The sequence below is a fragment of the Bos indicus genome, chromosome 6, assembly GCF_029378745.1.
Source record: "Bos indicus isolate NIAB-ARS_2022 breed Sahiwal x Tharparkar chromosome 6, NIAB-ARS_B.indTharparkar_mat_pri_1.0, whole genome shotgun sequence".
NCBI classification, from domain to species: Eukaryota; Metazoa; Chordata; class Mammalia; order Artiodactyla; family Bovidae; genus Bos; species Bos indicus.
Window position 1 is genome coordinate 67,912,619 of NC_091765.1, and position 27,073 is coordinate 67,939,691.

General features: G+C 37.8%; 1 protein-coding gene across 9 annotated transcripts in view; it reads right to left on the reverse strand.

Moving 5' to 3' along the window:
* The window catches only part of FRYL (FRY like transcription coactivator), a 267,816-nt gene that overhangs the window by 30,085 nt on the left and 210,658 nt on the right, over positions 1 to 27,073 (reverse strand). For 7 of the 9 annotated variants that reach the window (XR_011567188.1, XM_019962715.2, XM_019962717.2 and 4 more), the window contains 15 exons: positions 24,362 to 24,530; positions 22,347 to 22,431; positions 21,741 to 21,853; positions 20,599 to 20,749; positions 19,829 to 19,932; positions 18,091 to 18,276; positions 16,609 to 16,813; positions 14,995 to 15,116; positions 13,766 to 13,956; positions 12,310 to 12,404; positions 10,574 to 11,181; positions 10,159 to 10,256; positions 6,048 to 6,218; positions 3,492 to 3,632; positions 1,924 to 2,121 (listed from right to left, as the gene is read on the reverse strand). Coding sequence is in view for 8 of the 9 variants with exons in the window: in XM_019962715.2 (XP_019818274.2) it covers positions 1,924 to 2,121; positions 3,492 to 3,632; positions 6,048 to 6,218; positions 10,159 to 10,256; positions 10,574 to 11,181; positions 12,310 to 12,404; positions 13,766 to 13,956; positions 14,995 to 15,116; positions 16,609 to 16,813; positions 18,091 to 18,276; positions 19,829 to 19,932; positions 20,599 to 20,749; positions 21,741 to 21,853; positions 22,347 to 22,431; positions 24,362 to 24,530 (2,637 nt within the window). In the remaining variant the exon portion in view is untranslated. The remainder of the gene's footprint in view (positions 1 to 1,923; positions 2,122 to 3,491; positions 3,633 to 6,047; positions 6,219 to 10,158; positions 10,257 to 10,573; positions 11,182 to 12,309; positions 12,405 to 13,765; positions 13,957 to 14,994; positions 15,117 to 16,608; positions 16,814 to 18,090; positions 18,277 to 19,828; positions 19,933 to 20,598; positions 20,750 to 21,740; positions 21,854 to 22,346; positions 22,432 to 24,361; positions 24,531 to 27,073) is intronic. The other 2 variants (XM_019962723.2, XM_019962719.2) reach the window with 1 other exon arrangement.

Below are 27,073 nucleotides of genomic sequence, written 5' to 3' on the forward strand. Positions count from 1 at the left end.
GCAGGCTACAGTCCATGGGGGCACAGAGTTGGACACGACTGAGCGACTAACACACACAATATTTTGTGTATTTTTTTACGTAATTGTTAAGTATGTGTCTAAAAGTGCTTTTGCAAATATTCAAGATAAGTAACAACTTCAAAGTGAAAGCTATCATATAATGTCTTATTGCAAATCTAATATATGACATTTCCAAAATTTATTTCAGTAAAATTCCATGATGAATCCAAAATGGTGCTTACCTGGCTTTGTGAAGTGTCTCAAATTTGCATTTGAATATAATTTTAAGCTCATCTGCATGTCATACAAGTCCCTTTATGATCTAGTTCCTGCTCATGTTCCCAACTTCAACTTCTACCACTCGTTCCTGAACTTTGCACTCCATCAAAGCTGAGTTTGTTTCCCAAGATATGGCGCCTTTATGGACCTTGGTGTTGACACATATCCCCTGCTCTGCACGGAACACGCACCAAGCAAACCCTGAGGCACTTTGAACGCTGCCGCCACACTTTCAAGGAGGCCCATGCTGATGCCACCACCACATCTGGGTAATTACTCTTGGACATTTACCCAGTGATGTTGATTTGTTTCTTTGCCTGTCTCCAATTGCTCTGTGGGAGTCCCTAGACTGAGCGAGACTCATTGCTATTCCTCTAGTATATCTTCAGTGCCTACACATAGCAGGTACTTTAGGAATTTTTGATGAAATAAATTGAAATTAAGTATCTGATATATATCAAATGTTCTGAGGATTCATATTACTCTTCAAACAAAACAATTGTTACATTATCAATTTCGGACTCAGAAGAATAGCAAAGCTAGTTTCTCTATAATATTCCCACGCTGTGTACTCCATGTTTGAAATTCTCAGGTGATATTAACTAAAACACTAGCACAAGCATACTTTATATCTTAAAAAAACATAAATCAATAAGCTTCAGATAAATTCAACACCAAGTGCTGTGCTGTGCTTAGTCGCTCAGTCATGTCTGATTCTTTGCCCATAGACTGTAGCCCTCCAGGCTCCTCTGTCTGTGGGGATTCTCCAGGCAAGAATACCGGAGTGGGTAGCCACCGTTCCCTTCTCCAGGGGAACTTCTGACCCAGGTATCGAACCCAGGTCTCCTGTGCCGCAGGCGGATTCTTTACCATCTTGAGCCACCAGCGAAGCCCTCAAATACCAAGACTAAACTGCAAATTTTTAAAAAATCTGTATTATCCTTTTCAATTAAAATGTGAGTAGATTTTCAATTGCTATCTTTCTTAACTCCCCCTACCCTGCAAAATACTTGATTGATAACTTCCCTCTTAAAAACTTCCTGCTGGTCTGTTTTCTATCCTGTTCCCAGACTGATCTCCCTAAAATGCAAATCCTAATATTTTCTACTCCAGCTAAAAATCCTTGAGGAGCTACTACTACTTCAAGATATAACCATCTCGTCCGACAATATCCTCATGATTGTGCTGCTCCCTATGGCTTCAGCTTTCTCTCTCATCACACTACTCTATTCTCTGTGCTACATGTTCACAGTAGGCCATGCTAATTAGAATTTTCTAGAGCGCCATGCTTCCTCACACTTACAAGCTTTCATTCACATGTGCTGCTTTTCCTAGGATTAATCTCCCCTGCCCACACTTCCATGTACGCTCCCATTTAGTCAGATTAAGTTAGATGTACATGCTATATAGTCCTATAAAACTTCGAACTTACTTGGCAACCAAAGCACTGTGTTTATTTGCCTATCTCCTCAAGAGGCTACAGGCGCGCTGAGAGTAGGCCTTTTCCCCATGCCCACCTTGTTTTCAGGGCACCTGTCACAGCATCTCCTGCTGAGTATGGGCTCACTCAGTGCTTGATTAATGACAGAATGAACAAATGAACATTTCTAATACAGAGCCTTCACCAATACCTGAGCATCTTACCTCAGATATATCAAAATGAAAATCCAAGGTCTTCCCAGGCAACTCCTTAGAGACATTATTAAAAATTTTAGTGAAGGATATCTCAGGAGAGCCCATATCTCCTCCATAGGTCTTGGGGATATCGTTGGGCACGACAAGGCTTGCCGAGCGGGATACCACCAGTTTTAAGATGTTAAGGGCTTCCTTCCAATAAGGACTCTGGTTTCAAAAATTAATAGACATATAAAAGTTAAAAATACATATGTAACTAAGAACAAAAACTTAGTTACATTGTAGACAGTGAAAATATTATTTCTATATAAATTCCTTGTCAATTATTCATTTTTACTCTGAGGTCCTTAACTGAGGGTCTGAGTTACACAAGGATAGAAAATAAGTTATTATTTCTACTGTTAGATTTACAAGATATTATATGCATAATAATGCTAACAACTCAGGATATTTTGCACTGTTCTCAGTAAGTGCTTTATAAATATTATTCATTAAGAAAGTCTAATACAGTAATCTGGCAGTAGGGGTAAGCCAAAGGGTCGTATGTATGTGAACTTTCTAGATGAATGAAGTACATGGCCCTAAGACTCTAAACTTAAAATGTTTTAAGCCTTGTTGATAAACTATTTTTAATGCATCAGATTTCTTAGACATAAACATATTAAAATATTTTTAAAATTTAGATATTTCTTAATGACTCAAGCCCCAAATAATAAGCATAAGTGCTGTGCTAAAACAATCCTCTCAGTGATTCCTGACCTGTATAGGGTGAGCTTTCCCCCTCATATATGGTGGCAATGTTTCGAGTTATTTTTCTGCTTTTCATTTTGTATATTTCTACCGTATAATTTAGGAATGATTTGTATGACAGATGTATAGGTGGAGAGAAATCAATGTCTAATTAAGAATTTAGAACATTTCTCTTTTACCATCTACTGAAAAGAATCATGTAAAAAAAATGACTTTTTTTCTTACTTGTGGTACTAAAATCACACCACCTCAACCTTTTATTATACATATTGTTTCATAGTTAACAGTTCTGAACCAGGTAAAATATTACTAAAAAAAGGAAGTGAAAAAATCCTTAGCAGAACTGAGTTTTCCAATTTAGTTAACATCTCGATATGAAGCCATCTAAAGCACAAAATATTAGTGATAATAGAAATGTCCAAATGATATTGTGACAATTTAAGCACATCACTGTAGAAACAGTTTATCTTTAACAAAATTAAATAGAAATCATCATTTTTTTTCCTTATGTAAAAAACTAGGAGCTCTGGGCACTGTAAAATGTGCAAGCCTCTTCAGGGATGTTCCTGTAAATTATATTGGTAGCTGTGTTCTAAATGTAAAAGAAGGCCTACATGTACTTGCTTGCTGAATCCTACCATTCAGATTCTGCTTTATGTCATTCACATTGGGAACATTTTCCCATCTCATAAATATTCCTGAAAACATGATTTATAAACTAACCACTTCCCCTGTTCTTAAGACATTTAAGGTGTTTCAAATTTTTTATGATTATATATTGTTTTTGAGATGATCACTTTCTATACATAAGATTTGTAGCTACTCACCTGTACATATTTGCCAATGATCTTTATGATCTCCAGATTAAACTGCTTTACTGGGGCAGCGGAGAGGTCAATATGACTCAAAAGACTGTAGATGATCTGTAGTAATGACTGCTGCATACTAGACAGTCCTTTTTCTAGCAGCTAAAAGTAATATTAAAAATATATTTTAATCACGTTCAAGAAAATTCCATTGTATTTACATTACTGATGTTTAAAACCACAATACAGTTAACCTAGGAGTTTATGGTCAGATTATCAGAAATCCAGAGAATAATGAAGGTAAAAGGTACTGTCTGCTATTGTTACTTGTCCTTGCTTCAGAAAGGAGAATTAGGTAGATTGTTTTTTTTTAACCTTAGTGTTTACTTTCATACCCTTAACTAATTTAATTGAACACCATTTATTTTAAAACTCCTCTACCACCATTACCAAAGAATAACTAACTACTCCCGAGCCATTTCCATCAGCCAATGACTACCCATGTAATCTTGGACAAGTTTCTTAACCTCTCTGAGCCCTGATTTTTAAAATAAAAAGTGATACCACTTTCCTATAGGGTTTGTGGGACAATTAAAATTATATCTGTGTAATTTTAAATACATGTAAATAATTTTAGTACTGTTGTTAGTGATAATCTGAGATTCATTAATAATCATAGAACAAGGATAACTTACACTAATAAGAGTAACATTTGGGGCAAAGCATTCTCTTTACAGACTGGAAATATATTTCCCATATGTGGTACCCAATAGGCTACACTGTACCAGTGTCAGACCTTAAAGCCCCACGGGTCAGTCTTCAGGGAGAGCGAGTGTTACTTTGTGATGATGTGCTCAGTGGTGGCCGACTCTTTGCAACCCCACGGACTGTAGCCCACCAGGTTCCTCTGTCCATGGAATTCCCCAAGCAAGAATACCGGAGTGGGTTGCCATTTCCTTCTCCAAGTGTTACCTTAGTGTTGGGCTTTATGGTGGCACAAAAGTGAAAGCTGGATTAAGACACTTAAGTTCAAAACAGCTTAGGCCTTAGGTCTGGCTTTATGTTGGCTCTTGTCCTAAAGGTACAGGTGTAAGATAAACCTAGTGATGCACATTCATGCATGTCAGGAAGCTCTCAGGCAGACAGCTCACTCTGTCAGCTCACTCAAATATAAAGGTGATGGGAATAAATCTATCAAAACCAATACCTTAAAAATTCACACCATCTTGAGCACTTTATGATGGGCACCATCAGTGACTTGGATAAGTTAAACAGTGCTGTAAGCAATACTTAAATGCTTATTGGGTTACAAATAATTTAAGTCTGTGTGTTAGGTTTAATCTCTAGAGGTCAACTTTCTAAAAAGAAAGATATCACTTTATTGCAAGCTGATAAACATTTTTAGTGACTAGGAATTTCTTCCTTTTGAAGGTCTCCAGTATTCTCTACCCAGTAACTTACTTTCCTAGGCATGGAGTTACTTCTTCAACAAATTAATACAGTCGACCCTTGAGTAATACGAGTTTGAACTGTGTCGGTCTGTTTATATGCAGATTTTTTTCAGTGCCACAGCAGTACGTGATTCCCAGTTGGTTGAATCACGGATGTAGAGGGCTGACTGTAAGATATACTCGAAACTGACTGCATGGAGAGTTAGCACCCTTAATTCCAGCGTTGTGCAAGGTCAACTGTGTTAACTTTTTATCCTGTTCTAGGACTAGTTTCAGAGAAGGCAATGGCACCCCACTCTAGTACTCTTGCCTGGAGAATCCCATGGACGGAGGAGCCTGGTAGGCTGCAGTCCATGGGGTCACTAAGAGTCGGACACGACTGAGCGACTTCACTTTCACTTTTCACTTTCATGCATTGGAGAAGGAAATGGTAACCCACTCCAGTACTCTTGCCTGGAGAATCCCAGGGATGGGGGAGCCTGGTGGGCTGCCGTCTTCGGGGTCGCACAGGGTCGGACACAACTGAAGCAACTTAGCAGCAGCAGCAGCAGCAGGACTGGTTTTAAATTCTATTTACTGCCCCGCCCATCATATTTTAGATTAGGAGGTAAACGTATCACCAGAATAAGTACTTGCCCAGAAGAAATGACTGTAAAGTCATTTAAAGAAATGACTGCTATACTATTATTCTAGAAAGAATTTCAGAGCCAAGAGCTAATTTATAGAAACAAAAAACGATAACCATTTCCTAGGATCAAGACCATGGAAAAAAAAACCCATTTTCCATTTTAAATAAAGGTGAGGTTTATATTGAGTTTTGTGTTATTTAAAGACAGTGAATGCAGAAATACATTCAAAAACCGCTAAGTTGAAGTTTACATTATTTTGAGTTTATACCACTTAAAGAGAGTGAATGAAGAAGTAAACATTGAAAATGAAAAAAAAAAAAAACTCATTTGTACTTGAACGATATTACCTGTATATTTTTTCCTCTTAAAAAAGATGTTACCTCTATTCACTCTTAAATAAAATTTGAAAATTAGTATTAGTGCTGCTCTAGAAATAAATACTCTTGAAAATTCTGTCACAGAACAGTTGCAAGATCCTTTTATGGGGGTAAATATACCTCTGCAAGATAAGTCACAAGACTAAACGTAGTATCTGAGAAGGAGTCATGCAGGTATCTGCACACTACGTTGATCCAGTTAGAACAATCTCTGGAGTACGTGTGTGTACTGTACAGGCTCATCATGTGAGCCAGGTTGACAAGTGTTGGGCATTTTTCTTCTGCACAAACCTAAAAAAACAACAAAAAAAATTTCATTTACTTAACAACATTAAACATAATTTTATATTCAATGAATTCATTTAATAATTTAGATATATATGTTGAAGCATTAATGCATTTTATCTCAATACAGTAGAGAAGTTAAACAGAAAAGGAGAAAGCACAAGGCATCCTTGAGGGAATGACTTAGATAATACGGAAAGATGGTTAATATGTCAAGCACTTCCATGGGTGTTAAGAACACAGCTTTCTTTTCAGTCCAATATTCTAGAAAAATGTCTTTGGTAAAAACCTAAAGTTTTTGTAAATCCTACATATCATCTTGTAAAAAGAGCTTTGTCTTATAAAATCCATATAAGGTTCAAAGTACAAGAAACTAAATAGGCAGACTCAACCAGGAAATCCTCAGGGAGGTTCAGAGTTGCTGTGCCAAAGAAGAAATGCTTTAGTCTCAAGGTGTTCAGGGTATCTCACCAAAGCAGTCAGCTGCAGAAGCCTCAACATGTGTGATACAGTAAAAGGACTTCACTGGAGGGCTGATGAAACGCTGGAGCCCTGCGTCTCCAATGTTCAGGGAATCAGCTAAAGCTCTCAAGGTCCTTGGCCAGTCATTTACAGGCTGGTACAAAGTATACTGACGTTCTTAGAGTTTGCTTGATATGGTATTACAGTATCTGAATCAACAAATGTTTGGGAGAATCTAATGGGCCAAATGCACCTTGTCTGTTCCCTGAGTCATTGGTGGGGATGTTCCTAAACCTCCTTCAAGGATAACTGAACAGTGAAGAACTGGAAAAGGGCCATGTTAGTCTCAGCTATTGTGAAAGGATAGCCGTGACAAAAGTTCTTTTAGTTCCCCTTTTTTTTATTTTCCTCCCTTATTCTTCCATCTTATTTTCACAAACTGCCTACCTAGAGCATTTGATAAAACAAGAGTATTATCTTTTAAAATATATATAAATTTTCAATTTTCAGATGACTGTAACTGACTTTTACACTTATTCATCATGCAGACAATATCACTGGATAAGCCCAAGATATGAAGGCGTGCAAGACTCTGCAGAAACTTAACATAGTACCTTGGAAGTTATTTTATAAAATCATTCAAAGCAGTTGTTTTCATGCATTAGCCTTTTACTCATAAAAGAGACACCAGGAAGAAAAAAGAAAAAGTTGGTTGATATTTCAAAAAGATTTGTATTTCACTTATATTTCAAGATATAATTACTTGTATTTCAAAATATAGTAATTTTTCACACTATTTTACAAAACCATATAACTTTACAATTTCATAATCTGTTACTCTTCAGCAAAAATTTTTATAGTTTGAGGTGAATTCTTTAATCTTAGCTTGAAGAATGACATTCTGATAGAATTCTTATCTTCTTAAAGGATATTTTTTTGAAAGAATGATTTTTTAAAACCTAGTTTTTGAAAAGGAAGACATTCTTTGGAATATAGGCTGTGCAATTTTATAGTAAAGCAAGACCAGCTTAATTTTGGAATTTTGGAATTATCAGGTTAAATTATGAGCCACAAAGAGTTATGTTTTATAACAAAACTTTTTTAGCATGCTGTTTTTGCCATAATGAATAGCTAAAAGGACAATATTTGTTCCAAGCATTGCCTCATTTTGAAATGCTGTGCTCTCCACCGGCACAAACAGCAGCAGCAGTGATATTTGCATAATGAGGAAGCACATAATGGCAGAAAATCACTCTCAACAGTTGAAGTGAGAGAATAATTAGGGAGTCAATTTAGTCCACATCCTGCAGGTTGCTGAAAGCCAACAGAGGGAAACTTTGTGTGCCACTCAACAGGAAGAAAACAGACTTCACAGCAGTTTATGACTCACAGAAAGCCATATATTTGATTTCTTAAAAACAAAAGATATTTGGGACATTCCTGTGCTTTGCCTCGGTCATGACAGCACAGGCTTGGAGCTCAAGGGGCTTCCATGGTCTTCTGGCCACACTGTGCTTCTCACCTGCCCCAGCACTAAGCAAATTACTCATCACATTTCAGCTGCCAATCTCAAATGTTTCTACTTCCCTTATCAGGGAATTTATGCTTTTTATTTTCTTAAAATCCCCAAATAAGCTGATATTTTTTTCCTTATATTTTCTTTCTTAACCTTCATGTAGGAAAAAAAAAAAAACCCTTTGTTTACATTTTCCTAATGGTATGTTATCAGAATATTAAAATGAAAGTCATTTTAATAAAATTTTAAAATCACTTTTAGACCTCATTAATGCAAATACACGTTGGGTTTTTTAGTGCAAACCATCATTTTCACAACTAAGATGTATTTCCATTAACTATAATGATGGCTCTTCTTTTTAAACACATGCTTTTAAAATGGTTAAGAATTTCTCCACGTCTATTTAGAAATTTAAATAGGGATAGACTCAACAGCATATTTTATTAAATATATTTTTGTCGTTCATTAAATATTATCCATCAAGATAATGAAAGTGTTCTTACTCTTGTAGCTGTATATGTGATAATTGGGTTGATAGTATTTTTTGATTCCATTGGTACCCAGAGATAAATCTGCACTTACCGACATTGAAATGTGGGCCAGGGAGAGGTGGGTGTTTGTTTAGCTTTCTAGAAGCTTGCTCTTTCCATTTATTGATGTGCTATTTGCTACCTGAATCTCAGGTTTGAAAAAAGCTGCTTATATAAAAAGCTCTTCCAGAGAATTTTATGTGCTTGTTCCCTTATGTTGCAGACTTCTCTGATTTTTCCCCAGTGATTTAACCAGGTTATTTTACTTATATTACTATTGAGTCACTTCCTCAGTTCACCTAATTTCCTGTTGCATATATATTACTGGTAAATTCATATAACTCCTTCTTGTAACTGCTTGTATTTTCTGCTTGAAAAGTCTTTTTTCCAAGACTCAATGTGACAAAATAAATAAATACATAAAATTAGTTCAGAATTAAGTTTAAACAGAAGGCAAGGTAATTACGATTTCTTTCTTGTTCTTAAGAGGAAATTACTAAGTATATAAAATTCAAAATAATTTTCTTTTACAATTTGATTGAGCTATAAAACTTTTTATACAAAGTTTGTCCAGAGGCAATTTAAAAATAGCTACATACTTGTTTAAGAAATGTATGATGGGAGGGAAAGAGTCAAAAAAGGAAAGAAAAAACAATGAAGGGAACAGAGAGAAGATGAAGAGAATGTTAAAAGGCAAACAAAAAGAACTTTCAGAATCAAAAAATATATTATGCCCTCTTCTTCCTCAGGGACTCTGCACATGTGATTTCTCCTGCTTGGAAAATTTCTACCCTCTGCCCTGCTTCTGTTTCTCATCCAGGAATTTTATTTTGGTCCTTCCTATTCAACTTTCAAAGTCAGCTTAGATATGAATTCCTCGAGGCAGATTTTGGTTTATGTGTCCCTAGAATATTTGCATGGAGAATCCCATGGACAGAGGAGCCTGGCGCGCTACAGTCCACAGGGTCACAATGAGTTGGACACCACTGAGCGGCCAACAGTTTCACTTTCATTGCAAAGTCACCAGATTCTAGGTGGTCACACCCCGAACTCTAGGCCCCAGGGGGCTAAAGGTTCTATCTACTTTGATAATCACTGTATTTCAGCACCTGATCCAGTGCTCAGTACATATCTGGTAGTGAATAAATGAATGACCTGGAAACTGACAGGTAGAGGATAAGTAGGGAAACGGAGCAGAAAAAGACTCAAGACTCAGAGGACAGTTAGTCTAAACAAGTAATTTTATTCACTGTCATTTGAGCAATTGTAACTTACATCACTACTATATTACTCCTTCATATATGCATAAAAATAAAAATTTAGATGCAAAATTCACATAGGAAGTGACAGTAAAAGGATTCTGAAGAGATTCCCCCCTTAAGATAGACTCTAGAGAAATTTCCCTCCAGTGTTATCATTCAGCGTAACATTTGCTTACCTTTGCTATTCGACTAGCTGTTTCTTTGCAAAACTGAGTTGGGCTGTCAAAATGCTGGATTAAGTGAGGCAATAAGCAAAGGATGTTAAGAGGAAAGCCTATCAAAAAAAAAAAAAGCAAACAATAACCAATTTTATTGCACATTATTTTAAAAATTAAAGGTTTTTATTTTGTTTGTTTTTAACTGGTTCACAGAAACCATTTTCTTTTTATTTCCTGGGGTACTTGATCTTCTAAAAAATTGTGTTTGTTTTTTTGCTTTTACCAAAAAATTTATGCTACTTCACATATTAAGAAAACTCTGTGGAAAAGCAGAAATTAGTAGATTTCCAAACAAATGATTAGTTTACATTTCACTACATTAAAAAGGCAAAAAAAAAAAAAAAAAAAGTTGGTGCAATTCTAGTCACATCACCTGACAGCTGGGAAGGGTCCACCAGCGTGTGCTTGGAGACAGAAATCAGTTTACTCAGGAGGTGCACCGTCATTTCCTGCGTGGACACGGAGGTAAAACCCTTAAGGAAGAGCTGCTGAAGGCCTGGGAAGTTATTCCACTTCAGTTTGCTTTGCACGTTTTCAATCTTCTCTCGACTCTCTGATTTATCCAAAGGCAGGTGGATCAGCAGTTTGTTGAGAAGCCTGAGAGCCAGGAGGTATTCATATTCATAATCTGATTCTAACAAAGAGGCTGCTATCCAAAAAATGGTGGCCATCAAGTTGGCGGGCTCAGTAGTGGGCTGCACATCGTACACCGCTTTCTCTCGCAGGGAGGAAAGGCTTCGAGTCCTCGCTAAGCTACTGCTGTGGTTGATCCGTCCGTCCATTATATCCAGTGTGTTACTCCGCCGCCGGTCCCCTCTTCGGTCACCAATTAAACTTAACCTCAAAGAGTTACTTCTTGTATTACTGTTGTATCCCAGATAACTGCTACTATTAATGGGACTTGTGCTTAGATTGAGTTGTCCAGTGCTTTTCCTGTTAGCTGCATACTTGTTTCCCATTATAGGATCATGGTATGAGGTTCTTGAAAGAAAAAAAAAGAAAAAGAGATGAATCCAGGCACAATTGCTTCTTTTGCTACCTTAACTGTACTCTTAAAACAGCTGAAAAACAGTAACTGTTACCAGGAAAAGTCATTTTTAAAGTATATCTGACTTAATACCTGAAACTAACACAACACTGTAAATCAACTCCACTCCAATAAAATTAAAATATTTAAAAAAAAAGCATATCTGACTTTGCTAAAACCAATTTCAGTTCTTTCCTCTCTATTAATAAAAAAACAGTATCCTTCCTACTGTGACCGATTATTTCCCCTGAGTTGGATAAGGTTTGATTTGAAGTGAAAATGCTGCTATAGTTACTGCTGATAATTTTCAGGTCTGGGATTTGGTGAACATTATATCCAAAGCCCAGGCCTCGTTTCTCTCATCTGCAGACTCAACAGTCCTGATGTCCCTATTTCTGTCAATTCACACTCTTTCCAAAAGAACCAAGCTCAAAAATTTAATTTTGATTTCTCCTTCTCCCTCATATCTAGTTATCATTGATTAAAAAACAATTACAGAATATTTTCTACATGTGCCAGTGGTATGCAAAATGCTAGAAATATTGAAGTCCATGAAAATTATAGCCTGCTAGTTGCTGTTATTAAAATATTAAGAGAATACTGTGAGAATCCAAAGGATAGAATGCTTAGCACTCCCCAGGTCGCAGTTAGAAATGCTTAACTAGGAGAGGGACTTGAAGGATAAATCAGTGTGGGATTTACAAACAGGAGAAAGTTTGAAGAGAGGCTGGTCCAGGCAGAAGGACCAATAGGTGGGAAGTGTGAGTCCTGAGCAGCCTGACCTGCTGGGGGGACAATGGGTTGTTGAGTGTGCTGGGAACAGAGCCTGTTACTGGGGCTGAAGCCTAGAAGCACAGCATGAAGGTCTCTGGCCAGATGAAAGAGGAACAGTATTGCCACTTACTAGCCCTGAGACCCTTCACCCGTCCTCACTGTCTAAGGCTCATTTTCCCACTGGCAATTCATCTGAATTTGGGGGTACTCCTCTCACTACCAATATTAGAACAATATAATATTGTGCCTATTTAGCTACTGAAGTTTTGTATACAAATCCACCGATTGCCTGGCTTATCAATTCTTACTGAGAAAGGGCAGACAGAAGATCATAATGCTTCATGGTTTCAGCTAAAGTATCAATTGCAGATTCCAGCGTGAGAAGCAGCTCAATCACAAATCCCTAGAAAAAAAGGGCAGATTTTAATTAATTATGCCTGAAAGAAGAAACTGTAATGCACATCCTGATGAGATTTTAAAATGGAACAAGTTCCACATTAATATTACAAAATAATTAAACTCTTGAGCAACATGATCTGTGGATGGATGAAAACGTAGCAAACTAATGGTATAAAATGATTATAATGAAAAAAAAAATTGATTATAATGGCAACACAACCCGCCCAAAACTGCTGGGGCCAGAAATCTAGGAGACATCCTTATTTCTTTCTCTCACATCTAAACTGAATCCATCAGCTAGTCTTGAAAATACTACTTTAAAAATACATCCTGTATCTGACTTCTCTACTTCCACAGCTTCCTGTAATCCAACTATCACCGTTTTGGTCTGGGGCCTTACAAACAGCCTCTTAACTGACCTCTTTTGCCTTCCTAAGGATGCCACAAAGCCACCCACAGTGTGAATTTTTAAAAAAGCAAATCACACCCATCCTCCTCCCTTTAAAACTATGTGTAGTTTCCCATCAATTCAGAGTAAAATCCCACCTCTCGCCAGAACCTCCCCAGGCCTCGTGTGATCTGGGCCTGCTGCCCGCCTGCCTCTGGAGTCTCCATGCCATACACGGTAGCCACTCTGGACTGTCTGCTTTTCCTCTGAAGCGCCCACTGCTTCTGCCTCAGGGCCTTTGCACTTGTTAGTCCTATTTCCCTCTGCTCTCTGTCCCAGATGATCACAGGGCTCACTATTCATCTACGCATGTGTTCAGAACTCATCTTCTAGATGATTATATACCAAAAAAAACAAAAAAATACCCCTCTCCCCTATCACTGTTTAAGCTGTCACCCTACTGTATTATTTTCACAGCATTCATCATTAAGGAAAATTGTACTGTACATTACTGATGGATTAAAAGGTCTGTTTCCCCAGTGAAATGTGAGCTCTATGCTAAGAACTCTGTGGTGTCCACTACTATATCCTCAGTGTCTAAAACAGCGTTAAATAACATCATGGGTCACAGACCTATGTTAAGTTCCCTACTGCAGTATTTCATGTAATTTATCTTAAAAAATGAAATTCAGTGTTTTACTTTACATCTACTTTAAATTCCTCTTTTACCTTGTAGTCATCACAGAATATCCAAGTGAGTATGCATAAAGCTGTTTTTATAGGCACCACCTAATTCAATTTGTATGTTATTAAACATGAATCATCTAACTTTGTTTTTAATTTTCTGCTTCTTAGCATCTGACATCAACAATTCTCCGTGACATTAACTTGGTCTACCTGCCGTGATCTACATTTGGAAGCAGGTCTTTGACAATGAGGAACTGCTCAACACCTGCTGAAAGATGTGAACGAACTACCTGTGCATCTTCTCCTGGATCCCCTACAGTTTCTACAAGTCTGGAGAGAACATCAGAAAGTGTAGTTGCAGAGAGAGGCTGCTTTAGGGCCCTGAAAATCTGAAAGGATCTCCCAGCATAGTGTCGAGAGGAACAAGAAAGTGCTGTCTGCAGCGCGACCTCGCTAAGATGATGTTCCAAGTGAATTCCTTCTGTGAAAACAAAGGAAACGAGTAAGTGCTTCTTGTTTTTCAGGATATATATAGGGATGATGATCAGAAGCTAGGAACCGTATTAAATTCAGTGCCAGCATAGTACCTGGCAAAGGGGGCATTAACATTTTCTAACATTTTCCAAGTCAATGCTTTTCCTTTTCATACAATTCTATTTACACTTTAGACGACTCTTCATCATAGTCTCCAGGGAAGTAATCCTTGAGAACAAGGTCTCTCAACGTCACCACTATGTCACTTTGGCAAGATAACTCTGTTGTGAGGGCTGTCCTGTGTGGTGTAGTTGTGTGATGGCATCTCCAGCCTCTTAACAACTTGACACCAGAAGCAACTAATCACTGACGTCCCGCCCCCTAATTGCAAGAAAAATGTCTCCAGACATTGCAAAATGTCCCAACAAGAATCACCCCCTAGCTAAGAACCACCATTTTAGACACGTTTTACTCTGATTTTCAGGATGTGTTCAATTTTCGATCACAGAAGCCCAAACCAGTACAGTTTGTCATCTCTATATATGTTCCTTTAAAACAATTGTTTCATGATGAACAATCGTGTTATAATTTCATTATACTATCATATGTCAAACAAAGAATGTCAAAGTGGCATTCTTTTTTTCAAAGATCTATTTGGTATACACCACTTTTAAAGTCTTTATTGAATTTGTTACAGTATTGCTTCTGTTTTTATGCTTTGGTTTTTTGGCCACTAGGCATGTGGAATCTTAGCTCCCTGACCAGGGATCAAACCCACATCTCCAGCAATGGAAGGCAAAGTCTTCATCACTGGACCACCTGGGAAGTCCCAAAAGTAGCAGTCTTATTTTCAAGTAGTAATTTTTCTTCAACCAAAACAAATCTGTTACCACTAATAAGTTAAAAAAGAAAACCTGTCTATGACTTTTGAATTTAGACAGGTCAACTGTCAATTTTTTTTGCTGAATATCATCAGAAGTTTTGACATCACAGTAAAAGATCTACTTGAAAGTAAATATTATCTGAAACATTTATTAAAAGATACCTGAGCTTGACTGCTTAAAAACAGAAACCACATGTTTCAAAAATGTAGTCAACTGCTCAGCACTCTTTATGCTAGGATTCTTGGCAGAAACATCCTCATGGTTCCAAAGGGGCCCTCTTTTTCTGAAAACAGAGAACAGATGTGATTCCCTTGGTTTTTAATTTGATATTAAGTTTTACTCACACTCACTTAAAACGTGCTTTTGCAGTTAGAAAGGATAGTAGTTGAGTAAATCAAACAGCATGTCATACAGTCTACTGCTACTGTTTATATACTACCTGGATTTGCAATGATCTAGAGCAAGTAGCCGGAGAAGGCGATGGCACCCCACTCCAGTACTCTTGCCTGGAAAATCCCATGGATGGAGGAGCCTGGTAGGCTTCAGTCCATGGGGTCGCTAAGAGTCGGACACGACTGAGCAACTTCACTTTCACTTTTCACTTTCACGCATTGGAGAAGGAAACAGCAACCCACTCCAGGGTTCTTGCCTGGAGAATCCCAGGGACGGGGGAGCCTGGTGGGCTGCCGTCTATGGGGTCGCACAGAGTTGGGCACGACTGAAGCGACTTAGCAGCAGCAGCAGTAGAGCAAGTAGCGGAAGATCCAAGTTACATATAATTTCAAAATGTTCCATCATTATAGTCAAAGGCTCTCAGAGGTAGTAGGAAAATTTGGCAAATTTTGCCAAGTGAGAAGAGTACTGGTTACTGCTTAGATATTAAAGGTCAAAATTTATAGAGGTGACACATTATTTAGATTCTAAGGCAAAGAAAATAATTTATAAGTGAAAACTACAGGAAGTTTAGGACAGAATAATGTCCTTCGGTTCTTTCTTTAAAAATATCTGTGCATTTACCAGTTTGGTTATTCAGGTTTCAGCCCCCTATTAGCACAGGCCAAGGTGCCCTGAAAAAAAATGTGGTCACACCGCCTCTAGTTCCTGACACCTCTAATTCATCAAGTACTTTGCTATGAAACTGATTTTTTCAACGTATTTATTTAATTGGGCCCTCCTCCACACTCCTCATTCTAGCTCAAAGATTTTCAATAATGTCTCCTTTCTTGAAAGATCTATAACCTCTGGCCTGGGCTTCATGGTTCTGGTTCTCCAGTTTGAATTCTCCCACGCTTTCTTGTCTAGGAGCCCCTCGACATTACGTTCAAGCTGGATTACTCAGCAGCCTGAGTAACAACTAGACCTTGTTTTCTTACATCTGTGATTTTCTTCTTGCTGTGGTATGCCAGCCCCTCCCTCCCCAACTATGTTTCTTCTTTACTTAGAGTGTTTTGCCAAGAGTGGACCCTAAGTAAATATTTGATGAAAGACTGGTAATGCAGCTAATGAAGGCAGAAATATACATTCAGAAAATACTACACTCTCTTTGGGCACTTAATCATTCAGACATGATTAAGGCCTTCCTCACATGTAATCTTGTGAGAGCAAAAGAAGAAGGCCTGGCTGCATCAAATTTTCTAAATATCGCACAAGACAAACCTGTCTTTTCCAAATCAATGACACTTTGGAAAACAAAAATAGGGTTCGCTGAAGCTGACAAATGAAACGACGACTTAACAGAGGTTTATGGCTGGGATGGGAAGAGCCGCAAATGTTACCTTGAGGTAATGAATTCCATGAGGGTTTTGACTTTTCCATCCTGCTCTACTGAGATGTCAACCTCGTTGAGGATAGTGGTGTGCAGATGGGAAATGGCAGCGCTGTTATTTCCTAAGCTGATACTAGAGGAGGTAGAACTTGAGCTGAGCCCTGAGTCGGTCATGGGGGAGGGCTGGTAATCAGGTATAAAATCACTAACACCTGCTGAAAGAGACCATGGGTGTGAATACCCAGATGTGAAACCATCTCCCACAATATTTAAAGATTAAGCTATGGGCCCTTACAGATTACACTGGAGCCTCACAAGCACCAGAGGACATCAACTGAGTTTTTGAGCAAACACTGTTTTCAGAGCCTCGTATTAAAACTGAATGGTTCGGATTTACTATGCTAGCCTATGCTGCCATCTGCTGAACAAAGTTGGAACTGGCAGTTTCCTGATACTTTGGCATATTTCCTCAACATGAGTTAAGGAAATAATTTCTACAGTGTTAGCTGATTTTTAATTTCTTACGTTAAGGGGTCCATACTTTCTGCTTCACTTTACTTAAATCAAGACAATTTTAAAGTCTGTGTGTAATATTTATATTATGCCAATTATTAAATAATTCTAAAGGTTATCACTAATGCCCATATTTATAAAATGGCAAAAGGAGCCTTAAAAACAAACAACAAATACAAACTATGGAATTCTGAATAGAAATGCTTAACTTAAAAAAGGCAGTAAACTTTATTCCATTCATCTTTTAATCATAGTTTTAAAAGGCAACTAAGTTTACTAACGATTGTTTTCTCACTAACTACAGGGCTTTGAGTAAGCTACAGGGCTTGCAGTAAGTAACTTTAAAATGGATCAACCCTGTATCTGACATTATATGATTAGGAAAAAAAGTAGTCTTATTTCAATTTTTAAACCCAATTATTTTCTGGGTCATTTATTATAAACCTGATGATACTGATGAATGAAATAAATGAGTTAGGGCTATTAGGGAAAAAGAAAATACAATTTGAAAAGTAAAACAAATTCACATCAACAGTGAAATAAATTCTACATTAAAGTCTCATTAATTTGGACCTCACTACTTAAAAATATATAATTTGGAACTTACTAGACTTTGAGATGTATAACATTGTAAATGCAATTAGAATAACTGAATGAATAAAATATTTTAAATGTCTTCCTTCGTCAGTTTTTCAGCTCTTGAAAGTAGGAGGAATCTAATACAAGTTCACCATTTTTTTTTCATAACCAGTGCTCAAATTAAGCCACTCAACATTGTTATGACAAAGATCCTTAAAGGTAATAGAGATTCAAATACTCCAAGTTTAATTCCTTCTTTTATGAATTAATAATGTCACTGGTACCTAAAATAATAAAACTATATTAAAAAGTACTCTAGTATCTCAACTTCAGTTGACTTTCTCTAATGCAAGATTAACAAAGTACGGCTGTATTTTCAAACCACTTTTAAAGCAAATACCTGTGAAAGTATAATCTAAGTGTGCAGTTTGTTTGACGGTAAGCACCCTGGGCTCATTGAACTCCTTGTTCCTGAGAAGGACAGAAGCAACAGTTCGGATGTTACTGTTGGATCCCATTACTATTAACAAGTGCAGAAGCAGGCGTTTGCAATGTTCATACACCTCAGGGTGGCAGTGGTCAAACCCTAAAAAAAGTAGTAGACAATTATCATCAGGAAAGGGAAATGATGAGTAGCATTCTTGCTACCAAATGTATATTTTAAAAAGAAAAGCACAAATTAAATATTTTGTGAAAGACGACATACTACATCGAGTTTTTATATTGGCCTAGAGTTCATTCACACTTTTACAATATCCTATGGTCCTACTGGACTAGGGCGAGTCAAGACAAGTTTCCAATGTGTTTTATGTCTAAAATTCAGTAGTCTCTTAGAAACCATTACTCTGTTACTTAACACTAGATGGACACGAACTTCTAAAGGCAAGCATTTTTTGTGCCTGGAACACAACAGAAAGTCAGTAGACGTTTGCTTACTGAAGGAAGGAAGTAATATATAATATGTGTACATGTCAGGAAAATTTAGGAAAAGATGGCTATTTTGACTTGCTTCAGGCAAACAGTCTTACAAACATGACAAGTATTGCTGAGATGTGATGGATCCCACATATTTGTCACAGAGGGCACAGTGGAGCTTTAACTGTAATAATTAGACTGTCTACAATCTAATTATTTTGGGAAACAGTCAGTACCCATTTCAATTTTCCATTTACTCTGAAAGTTCCCAGTCCTAAAGGTAAATTAATTTTACTCTTGCTACTGTTACAGAATCTTTCCTGCTGGAAGGTATGTGTATTTTTGTGTGCAGTGGGAGAGACTGTATGAACGGAACAGGAATGGGTATAACAGACTTATCTGTGGTTAAAAGAGAGGCTAGGAATAACACCCCTCTAGACCATGAGAATCCCAGTAAAAAGTGTCATGGGAAACAACATACAAAAATAAGAACAGAAATATGTAGAAACTTTCTTAAAACCATACCACTTTTCCCACTGAGGAAAACTATGAAGGTTCCTCAAAAAACTAAAAATAGATCTACTATATGATCCAGCAATTCCACTACTGGGGGGTATACATCCAAAGAAAACAACGCTAGCAACGATATATGCACCCCAGTGTTCACAGCAGCATTATTTACAACAGCCATTAAAAAAGAATGAAATAATGCCATTTGCAGCATCATGGACGAACCTGGAGGGTATTATGCTTAGTGAAATAAGCCAGACAGAAAAACACAAGTACTGTGTGTTACCACCTATATGTGAAATCTAAAAAATAAAACAAACTACTGAATAGAGCAAAACAGAAGCTGACTAACCGATACAAAGAACATACTAGTAGTTAGTAGCAGGAAGAGGGGTGGTGGGGGAGGTGTGGCAAGATAGGGGTGGGGAATTAAGAGATACAAACGACTGTGCATAAAATAAGTAAGTTACAAGGATACATTATACAGCACAGGGACTCTAGCTGATATTTTATAATAACTATAAATGGCGTAGAATCTATAAAAGTTTTGAGTCATTATTTGTACATTATTTCAAACTCATATTTTAAATCAACTACACCTCAATAAAGGTAAATGAATAAAATGCAACCTATAAAAAACAAACATACCATATACTGCCTTTCAGCGATCACAGAAATGCACAATGAAAGAAACAGCACCAAATATTTATTACCTATAAAAACTGCATGAAGAAGAAGATGGAGGTAGCTTCCCCATTCCACCTTCACACTGTGATCAATGATGAGATCCGTCAAAAGGATCACGGCTATGTTACACCTATGACAAACAAGAGCGTTATTAATGTTCCACTAGAGCAAACCTAGAGAACATCTTAAGCAAATTACTCTAAGATTTTAATATTGTATTTTATGGAAAAATACAATTTCTCAAGAAAAAAAAAAGAAGAAAAGAAATACAGCTGAGGAAACCGTTCAATGATAGTTTTACAGCCTATCTGCTAAGGGCTCCTCCCAGTCAAGGGCCATGTTTTCTTCATCTTCAACCCCCAAGACCTGGTGCACTGCTTGCCACATAGTCGGTGTTCGGTACACGTTTGGTACATTAATACATTTTGAAAGAATGCAGTCACTGTTCTACTGTGATTTTTGCTAAGCAGGAAATCAGCTTAACTCAAAATAAGAGTGCCTACTACTGTAAAATAGTATTTTTCAGATGTAATAACTGGGTCCCAGAAAGGTCAAGTAACTATGCCAGACACCCAGAAAAGCAGCAGCAGCAGAATTAGATTTAATACTATTCACTGTAAACAGTGAGAAGTCTGAGTTTTTAGATCACTTAAAATCCAAATACACGGATAGAATTTGTGGCAGTATCAAAGGAAAGAAGGTTGCTTGTGTTCCGTGTTGTCAGATAGCATAGAGACAGCTGAAGTATTAAGCAGCGGTTTGGCTCGTATGAAAGAGGAATGACGCTGTGGTCCACCTGTGAAGAGGTAATCCAGGTGATGACGTTTCAGGCAAGTAATCCACCAGTGGTGACCAGCAGCCTCCAGCTGGTGGGAAGGGTAGTGGCTCTCCTTGATTATGCTCCATCACTTTCAGTCGCCAATTAGAATAAAGTGGCATTGAGTCACCTATCAAAATAAAATGATCTCATTGTCTACACCATCTACTTTCTGCCAATATAAGCAAACTCTAGTAAGACACCAACTATTTATACCACTGGAAAGTGATAAAAAAGAAAGTTTCCCACCATTTTGACAAATGTTTGCTAGGTAGACCTGGGTACCAATATTATCAGATTAAGCAAATCAGAGAGAGAAAAAGATATATCAATTCAAATTCCTTTATTTTAAATCAAAGCAAAACTACATGAGCACCTCATCATGATTTCACAACTGATGTCCAAGCTATGAGACCACATTATAGGTAAAGCTGCCTTGTATCAAGGGCCTTCTGGTAAGTTACTCAGTTCAAATTTCTGGAGATAGGGCCGATAGAAACCCGTCTTCAAAGGAAATCTGCTCTACTGCAGTGGGGCTGCGGGGTGCAGTAAAAAAGGCCATCAGGACATGTGAGTTCTGTGTGACGTGGATAAGTCACTTAACCTCTCTGGACCTCAGTTCCATCATGTGCAAAATGAGGAGATTGGACCAGATCATCTTCAGGGTCCCTTGTGGTCTGAAGGCTTGTGCCTCCATCTCACCCTACCTTAGTGTTAAAATGAGACTCGGACAGAGTGCTCATTTTGCAACTGCAAGGGAGAATGTTCAAGAAAACCCGAGTCCCACCAAAGATCAAACCTGTTCAAAAAAGCAGCCTGTTGCCTGTGTGTCTGTTCTGTGATTCTTTCTATGATGCTTCTTGAGAACCAATTCTTATGTTCCTTTTGATCAACCTACAGGGAACCTGTGCTTTTAAAATGTATTTCCCCCACTTGATGTTGCTTCTTAAAGTCAAGACATTTCAGATTATATTGGAACACCACTCGTGGCAGTTAAATACTCTTCTTAAAAACAATTTACTGGAAGAATACAATTACTAACGTTACTATAATGATAGTACACCTGACCATCGTAGTTATTAAAAAAAAAACAAAAAAAAAACACATTTGGAATGTATTACTTTTTTCTTCTTCATAAGATCCTCCCGAGCTGCTACTGTATCGAGATTCTAGTCTGTGATGTTGACGATTTAAATGACTGTTTAGTCCGCTGTAGATGTCTAGGTGCACATAGCTGTGGGAATGACCACTGAAGTTAGTCACAGTTCATGGTAAAACGGTATTTGTACTTTTTATGCTTAAAAAAAGAACACAGTACACAAATTACTAAAGTTTACTGTGATATATTTTAATTTCCACATTACAATTCAAAAGCTTAAGCTCTGAAGTCAGTTATTTCTGCCTGAAGTTTTTCTTAAACTGTTGTGATAATAACATTCTGGTGAAACCTCTTCCATATAAGACAGGCAAGAGTAAAATTTCCATTTAGAAAAGTTTAAAAAAATGTAGCAACACAAAAAGTGACTCACCATACTCCGCCTATTCATCCATTGGTGCATATTTAAAAATCTAGCATGCAAGTGTCTTTAATGTGAAAAATTTCCAGCATGGAAATATATTTCTTCACTAGAATATTAACACCATTCCAATGCAGAAATTATCGTTTATTCTGATGATAATCATATACGTCAAACTGAAAGATTAATAAAGAACAGAGACGTACTTACCTCTCTTCAATACACTCTTTTATGGGCTTATTATCAGGATTGCCATCTGTGGGAGCAACCATTGTATTGCTACTAGAAGTAGTTCCTGTCATCAGAAATAAAACAGTGTCAATGAATGTAAAGCTTAGGACAGCTCAATAAGAACAAAAGATTTCATACTACAGATGTCAAAACTCCACTAAAATGAGAAGAAAAGTGAAAGTTGCTCAGTCATGTCTGACTCTTTGCAACCCCATGAACTATACAAGTCCATGGAATTCTCCAGGCCAGAATACTGGAGTGGGTAGCCTTTCCCTTCTTCAGGGGATCTTCCCAACCCAGGGATCGAACCCAGGTCTCCAGCATTGCAGGTAGATTCTTTACCAGCTGAGCCACAAGGGAAGCCCAAATGAGATGAAGGTGATTTTAAAAAAGGAATGTACTCTTAATGACCAACAGAGTAAGGAGTCAACAGCAACAAAGTTAGGGATGCTGGAAAACAAATGGACAAGAAGTAATTAAGGTCAAAAGAGCTGAATCCAGAGCTGCTAGTGGAGGAAACAAGAAACTTCTGTATCTACATTGTTAAACCTCCAAAAGACTTAGGAATTAGTGGCAACAGAGTACCTCTGGAAGCAGGGGTTGAAGCAGATGCTAAAAATGGCAAGAATGGTTGAAAATCTGTTTCAGAAATAGCTGGGCCCCAAGAGCTACCCCTCTACCTCTTGTAACTGGGTAACTATCTCTGCTCACTTGAGGTCTTCTTTGATGCCAATAAATCAGAGGATTTCTAGACTAGGGCACACCATCCACAGGGGAAGGAGGAAGTACTTTACTGAGGATAAGGGAACTAAGTGGAGATATACACACATACGTAACTTGAAAAGACATACCTCCCTGCAACCTTCTTAAACCACTGGGCTATCAGAAGGCTGGAAGACTGCAAGTGTGTTTATCTATGGATTATACGTATCAGTACACACACAAACGCACACCCCTACATCTTCTACTCTAGGCAGAGGATTGGAAGAATTTTCTCTGGGGAATCTGATTAGTACAAGAGAAAAGACCAATGGACACTTACATCGATGAAATCATTGTATAAAAAACCATATCAACAAGTTCCATATATACCTACAGACCATCCAGTCAACTCTTTAATATGCCACTGTTTATGAAAAGACAGATCTAGAATTGGTAGGCTTTTGAAGACAAAATCAAAACAAAGAAACAGCAATATAAAGAAAATAGGAACTTTCCCAGGTAGAAAGCTTTATCAAATATAGAAGAAGGTAGTCCAACTGTGAAACATGAATAGGATGCTCCTAAAATTTTTTTAATTAAAAAACTCTCTTTGGAATTAAAAATATTTTAGCAGATATAAAAAATTCAATGGAAGCATTATTAGAAATCTCCTAGAAAGTATAACAAAAAGATGAAACCAGATGACAAAAGTAAATTATAAAACACAGCATGAAAGATCTCTAATTATACAATGTTATTAACATCACAAAAGCATTTAATATAAACTGAGTGACAAAGAATTTCATATAAATTTAATCTACAACAGTCCAGATATTTTATCAATTTTCAATGGATGTAGTTTCAACTCAAAATATTATGATAATATAGATATACATAAAAGTAAATACACTCACATGATTGAATACTATGTATAATATATGCTCAAATAATTATAATATGAAATTACACAGTAATTTCAATAAGTGAGCAATTCCGATATTTACATATTAATTATATCCATTTATAAGAGCATCTGTTGTAAATGGACAAAATGGATATATTCCAGTTCTGAATAGGTATATAAATGTTCCCTTTATCACATTACAAATCCTTACATTGTCAAACCTTTCTACTCATATGAGGATTTACAAAGTTCTGTCAAGTTAATTACATCTATGACTTAACATTTGAGTGTTTTCTCTAGGACGTTGAAAGCAAACGCCTGCTAAAATGAACAGTTGTGGAAAGCTTCTTTTTGCATACAAAGTAATCAGTTTTAAACGACTTCTCACCTGAGGTGACAGAAGGGATTTTATAGCTGGAAGTGATGCGGTAATAAGGGGGGTTATCCATGTGAGTGACTCCGGAACTGACAGGGTCGGTCAGCTGTAGTTCACTCACCAGTTCTTCAAGCAACTGCATTGTTTTGTCTCTACCTAAATATACAATAACTTTCTTCACCTGTCACAGAAAAAATCGTTTGGAAAAGAAAAAGCACAATTTTTATCACACAAACTTGTCTTGAGACAAATTTTATCAGAGTAAAGTTCAGCTTTAAGTAGTAGATGAATAAGCACAATCTAAATTTGAATAGACACTGATTAGCAATTAGACATTAATCAGCTTTATAAGTACTCTTCCCTTCAGCCCTTAATATTGTATCATTAGGATGACCTAGATATACTGCTTAGGCAATGGCACCCCACTCCAGTACTCTTGCCTGGAAAATCCCATGGACGGAGGAGCCTGGTAGGCTACAGTCCATGGGGTTGCGAAGAGTCGGACACAACTGAGCGACTTCACTTTGACTTTTCACTTTCATGCACTGGAGAAGGAAATGGCAACCCACCCCAGTGTTCTTGCCTGGAGAATCCCAGGGATGGCGGAGCCTGGTGGGCTGCCCGTCTATGGGGTCACACAGAGTCGGACACGACTGAAGCGACTTAGCAGCAGCAGCAGCAGCAGCAGCAGCTATATTGCTTAATGGTGTCCATAAAGTTATCACTCCCTTTACTTATTTTTAGAAAAGCAAAAGATCATTGCCTTTTTATAAATCAGTTTCTTTTTCAATGGAAAATGAAGTGAAAGTCACTCAGTCATGCCCACCTCTTTGTGACCCCCATGGACTATACAGTCCATGTTATCAGGGTTGATCTCCCTTAAGATTGACTGGTTTGATCCATCTTACTTGATCAATCATACTTGATCAAAAAGTATGTTTTAGTAGTATGTATTATTGAAATAGGCTGATCAATTAGTCAGTGATCTTTCTTTTTTCTCCCTTTTTAAACCTTAGTACTTAAAATGTGATCCTCGTAGAACATGCATTATTATCTGGAGCTTTCGGGAAATACAGAATCTCTGGCCCCACCCCCAACTCCAGAATGAGAATGAAAACAAGATCCCCCCCAGCTGATTCACGCTGCATTCAGATGTGTGAGAAGCTCTGTTTTACATCACCCCTGGACAAATTTTAAAATATGCTCTATCACATCACACCAGAAATCTGATAATGGTTCTCTGATAGTTGACCTCCCACACAGCTCTAGATCTATCCAACCTGCTGTACTTGCTAATTCTTTGTTCTCAAGTTCAGTCTTCTCTGATCACATCAGGTACATTTCTGCCTCTGTGTCTTTGCTCTGACTCAGGACCTCTGAGACGATACTCATGACTCTAATCCTGTCAAGTCTTCAAGCCCCACCTCCCACTCCAGCTGCAGGGCCTGTCAAGAAGCTTTCCTGGACTTTTCATCAACAGCTCTGGGTTAGAATTCCAGCTCTACAGAGATAGACCTAAATAGCTATGTGACTTTGAGCTATGTCACTCTTCTCACTACCTTACTTTATTCATTGTAAAACAGCAGTCATCTTACCAAACTCACAGATTTCTTCCAGGAATTAAGTAATGTAAATGAAGTGCTTGTACTTGGCCTATAAGTAGTGCTTGCTGCTGCTGCTGCTGCTAAGTCGCTTCAGTTGTGTCTGACTCTGTGTGACCCCATGGACAGCAGCCCACCAGGCTCCTCTGTCCATGGGATTCTCCAGGCAAGAACAATGGAGTGGGTTGCCATTTCCTCCTCCAAATAAGTAGTGCTTAAGAAGTGATAATTAAGAAATTATTATTATCATCATGAAAAATAGCTCTTTTAAAATTTCTGGCAAATGGCAATTCTCTGAATTTCATCTTGAAAAGTGAAAGTGTTAGTCACTCAGTTGTGTCCAACTCTTTGTGACCCCATGGACTGTAGCCCACCAGGCTCCTCTGTCCAAGGAATTCTCCAGACAGGAATACTGGAGTGGATTGCCATGCCCTTCTCCAGGGGATTTTCCTGACCCAGGCTTGAACCTGAGTCTCCCACACTGCAGGCAGATTCTTTACCATCTGAGCTACCAGGGAAGCCCAGGAATTTCATCTCGGCTTCTTGGAATTACAACTTCATGCCTGTTTCTAGTGCCAGCCCCAACTCAGTCATTCATTCATCCAATTAAGGGGAACTTCCTGTGTGTCAGGCACTAGTCTAGGCTCTGACAAGGTGGCAATGAACTAAATTAAGATTCCTGCTCTTTTTTTTTTTCTTTTTGCTGCAGTGCACGTCTTACAGGATCTTAGTTCCCTGACCAGGGATTGAACCCAGGCCATGGCAGTGAAAGCACCAAGTGTGAACCACTGGATTGCCAGGGAATTCTCAGATTCCTGCTCTTAAGAGCTCAGAATCTACTGGACTAACTGAGGCAAAAGTAATGAGGCAAAGAAATAAAATATACAGTGAGTTCAATGATAAGTGTTAGGAAAACCAATGAAACAGGGCAAGAAAAAGAAGAGTGTATATGTGGGGGCAGGGCATTTGCAGATTTGAACTAGATGACCAGCAAAGGTATCAGTGAGAACAGCCATTTGAGGAAACATCTTAAGAATGTGCAGAAATGAGCAACTGACTGTTTGGGGAGAGAGGAAAGCAAATGGCAAGGTCCCTGGGTGGGATGCCTGAGTGAGAGCCGGGC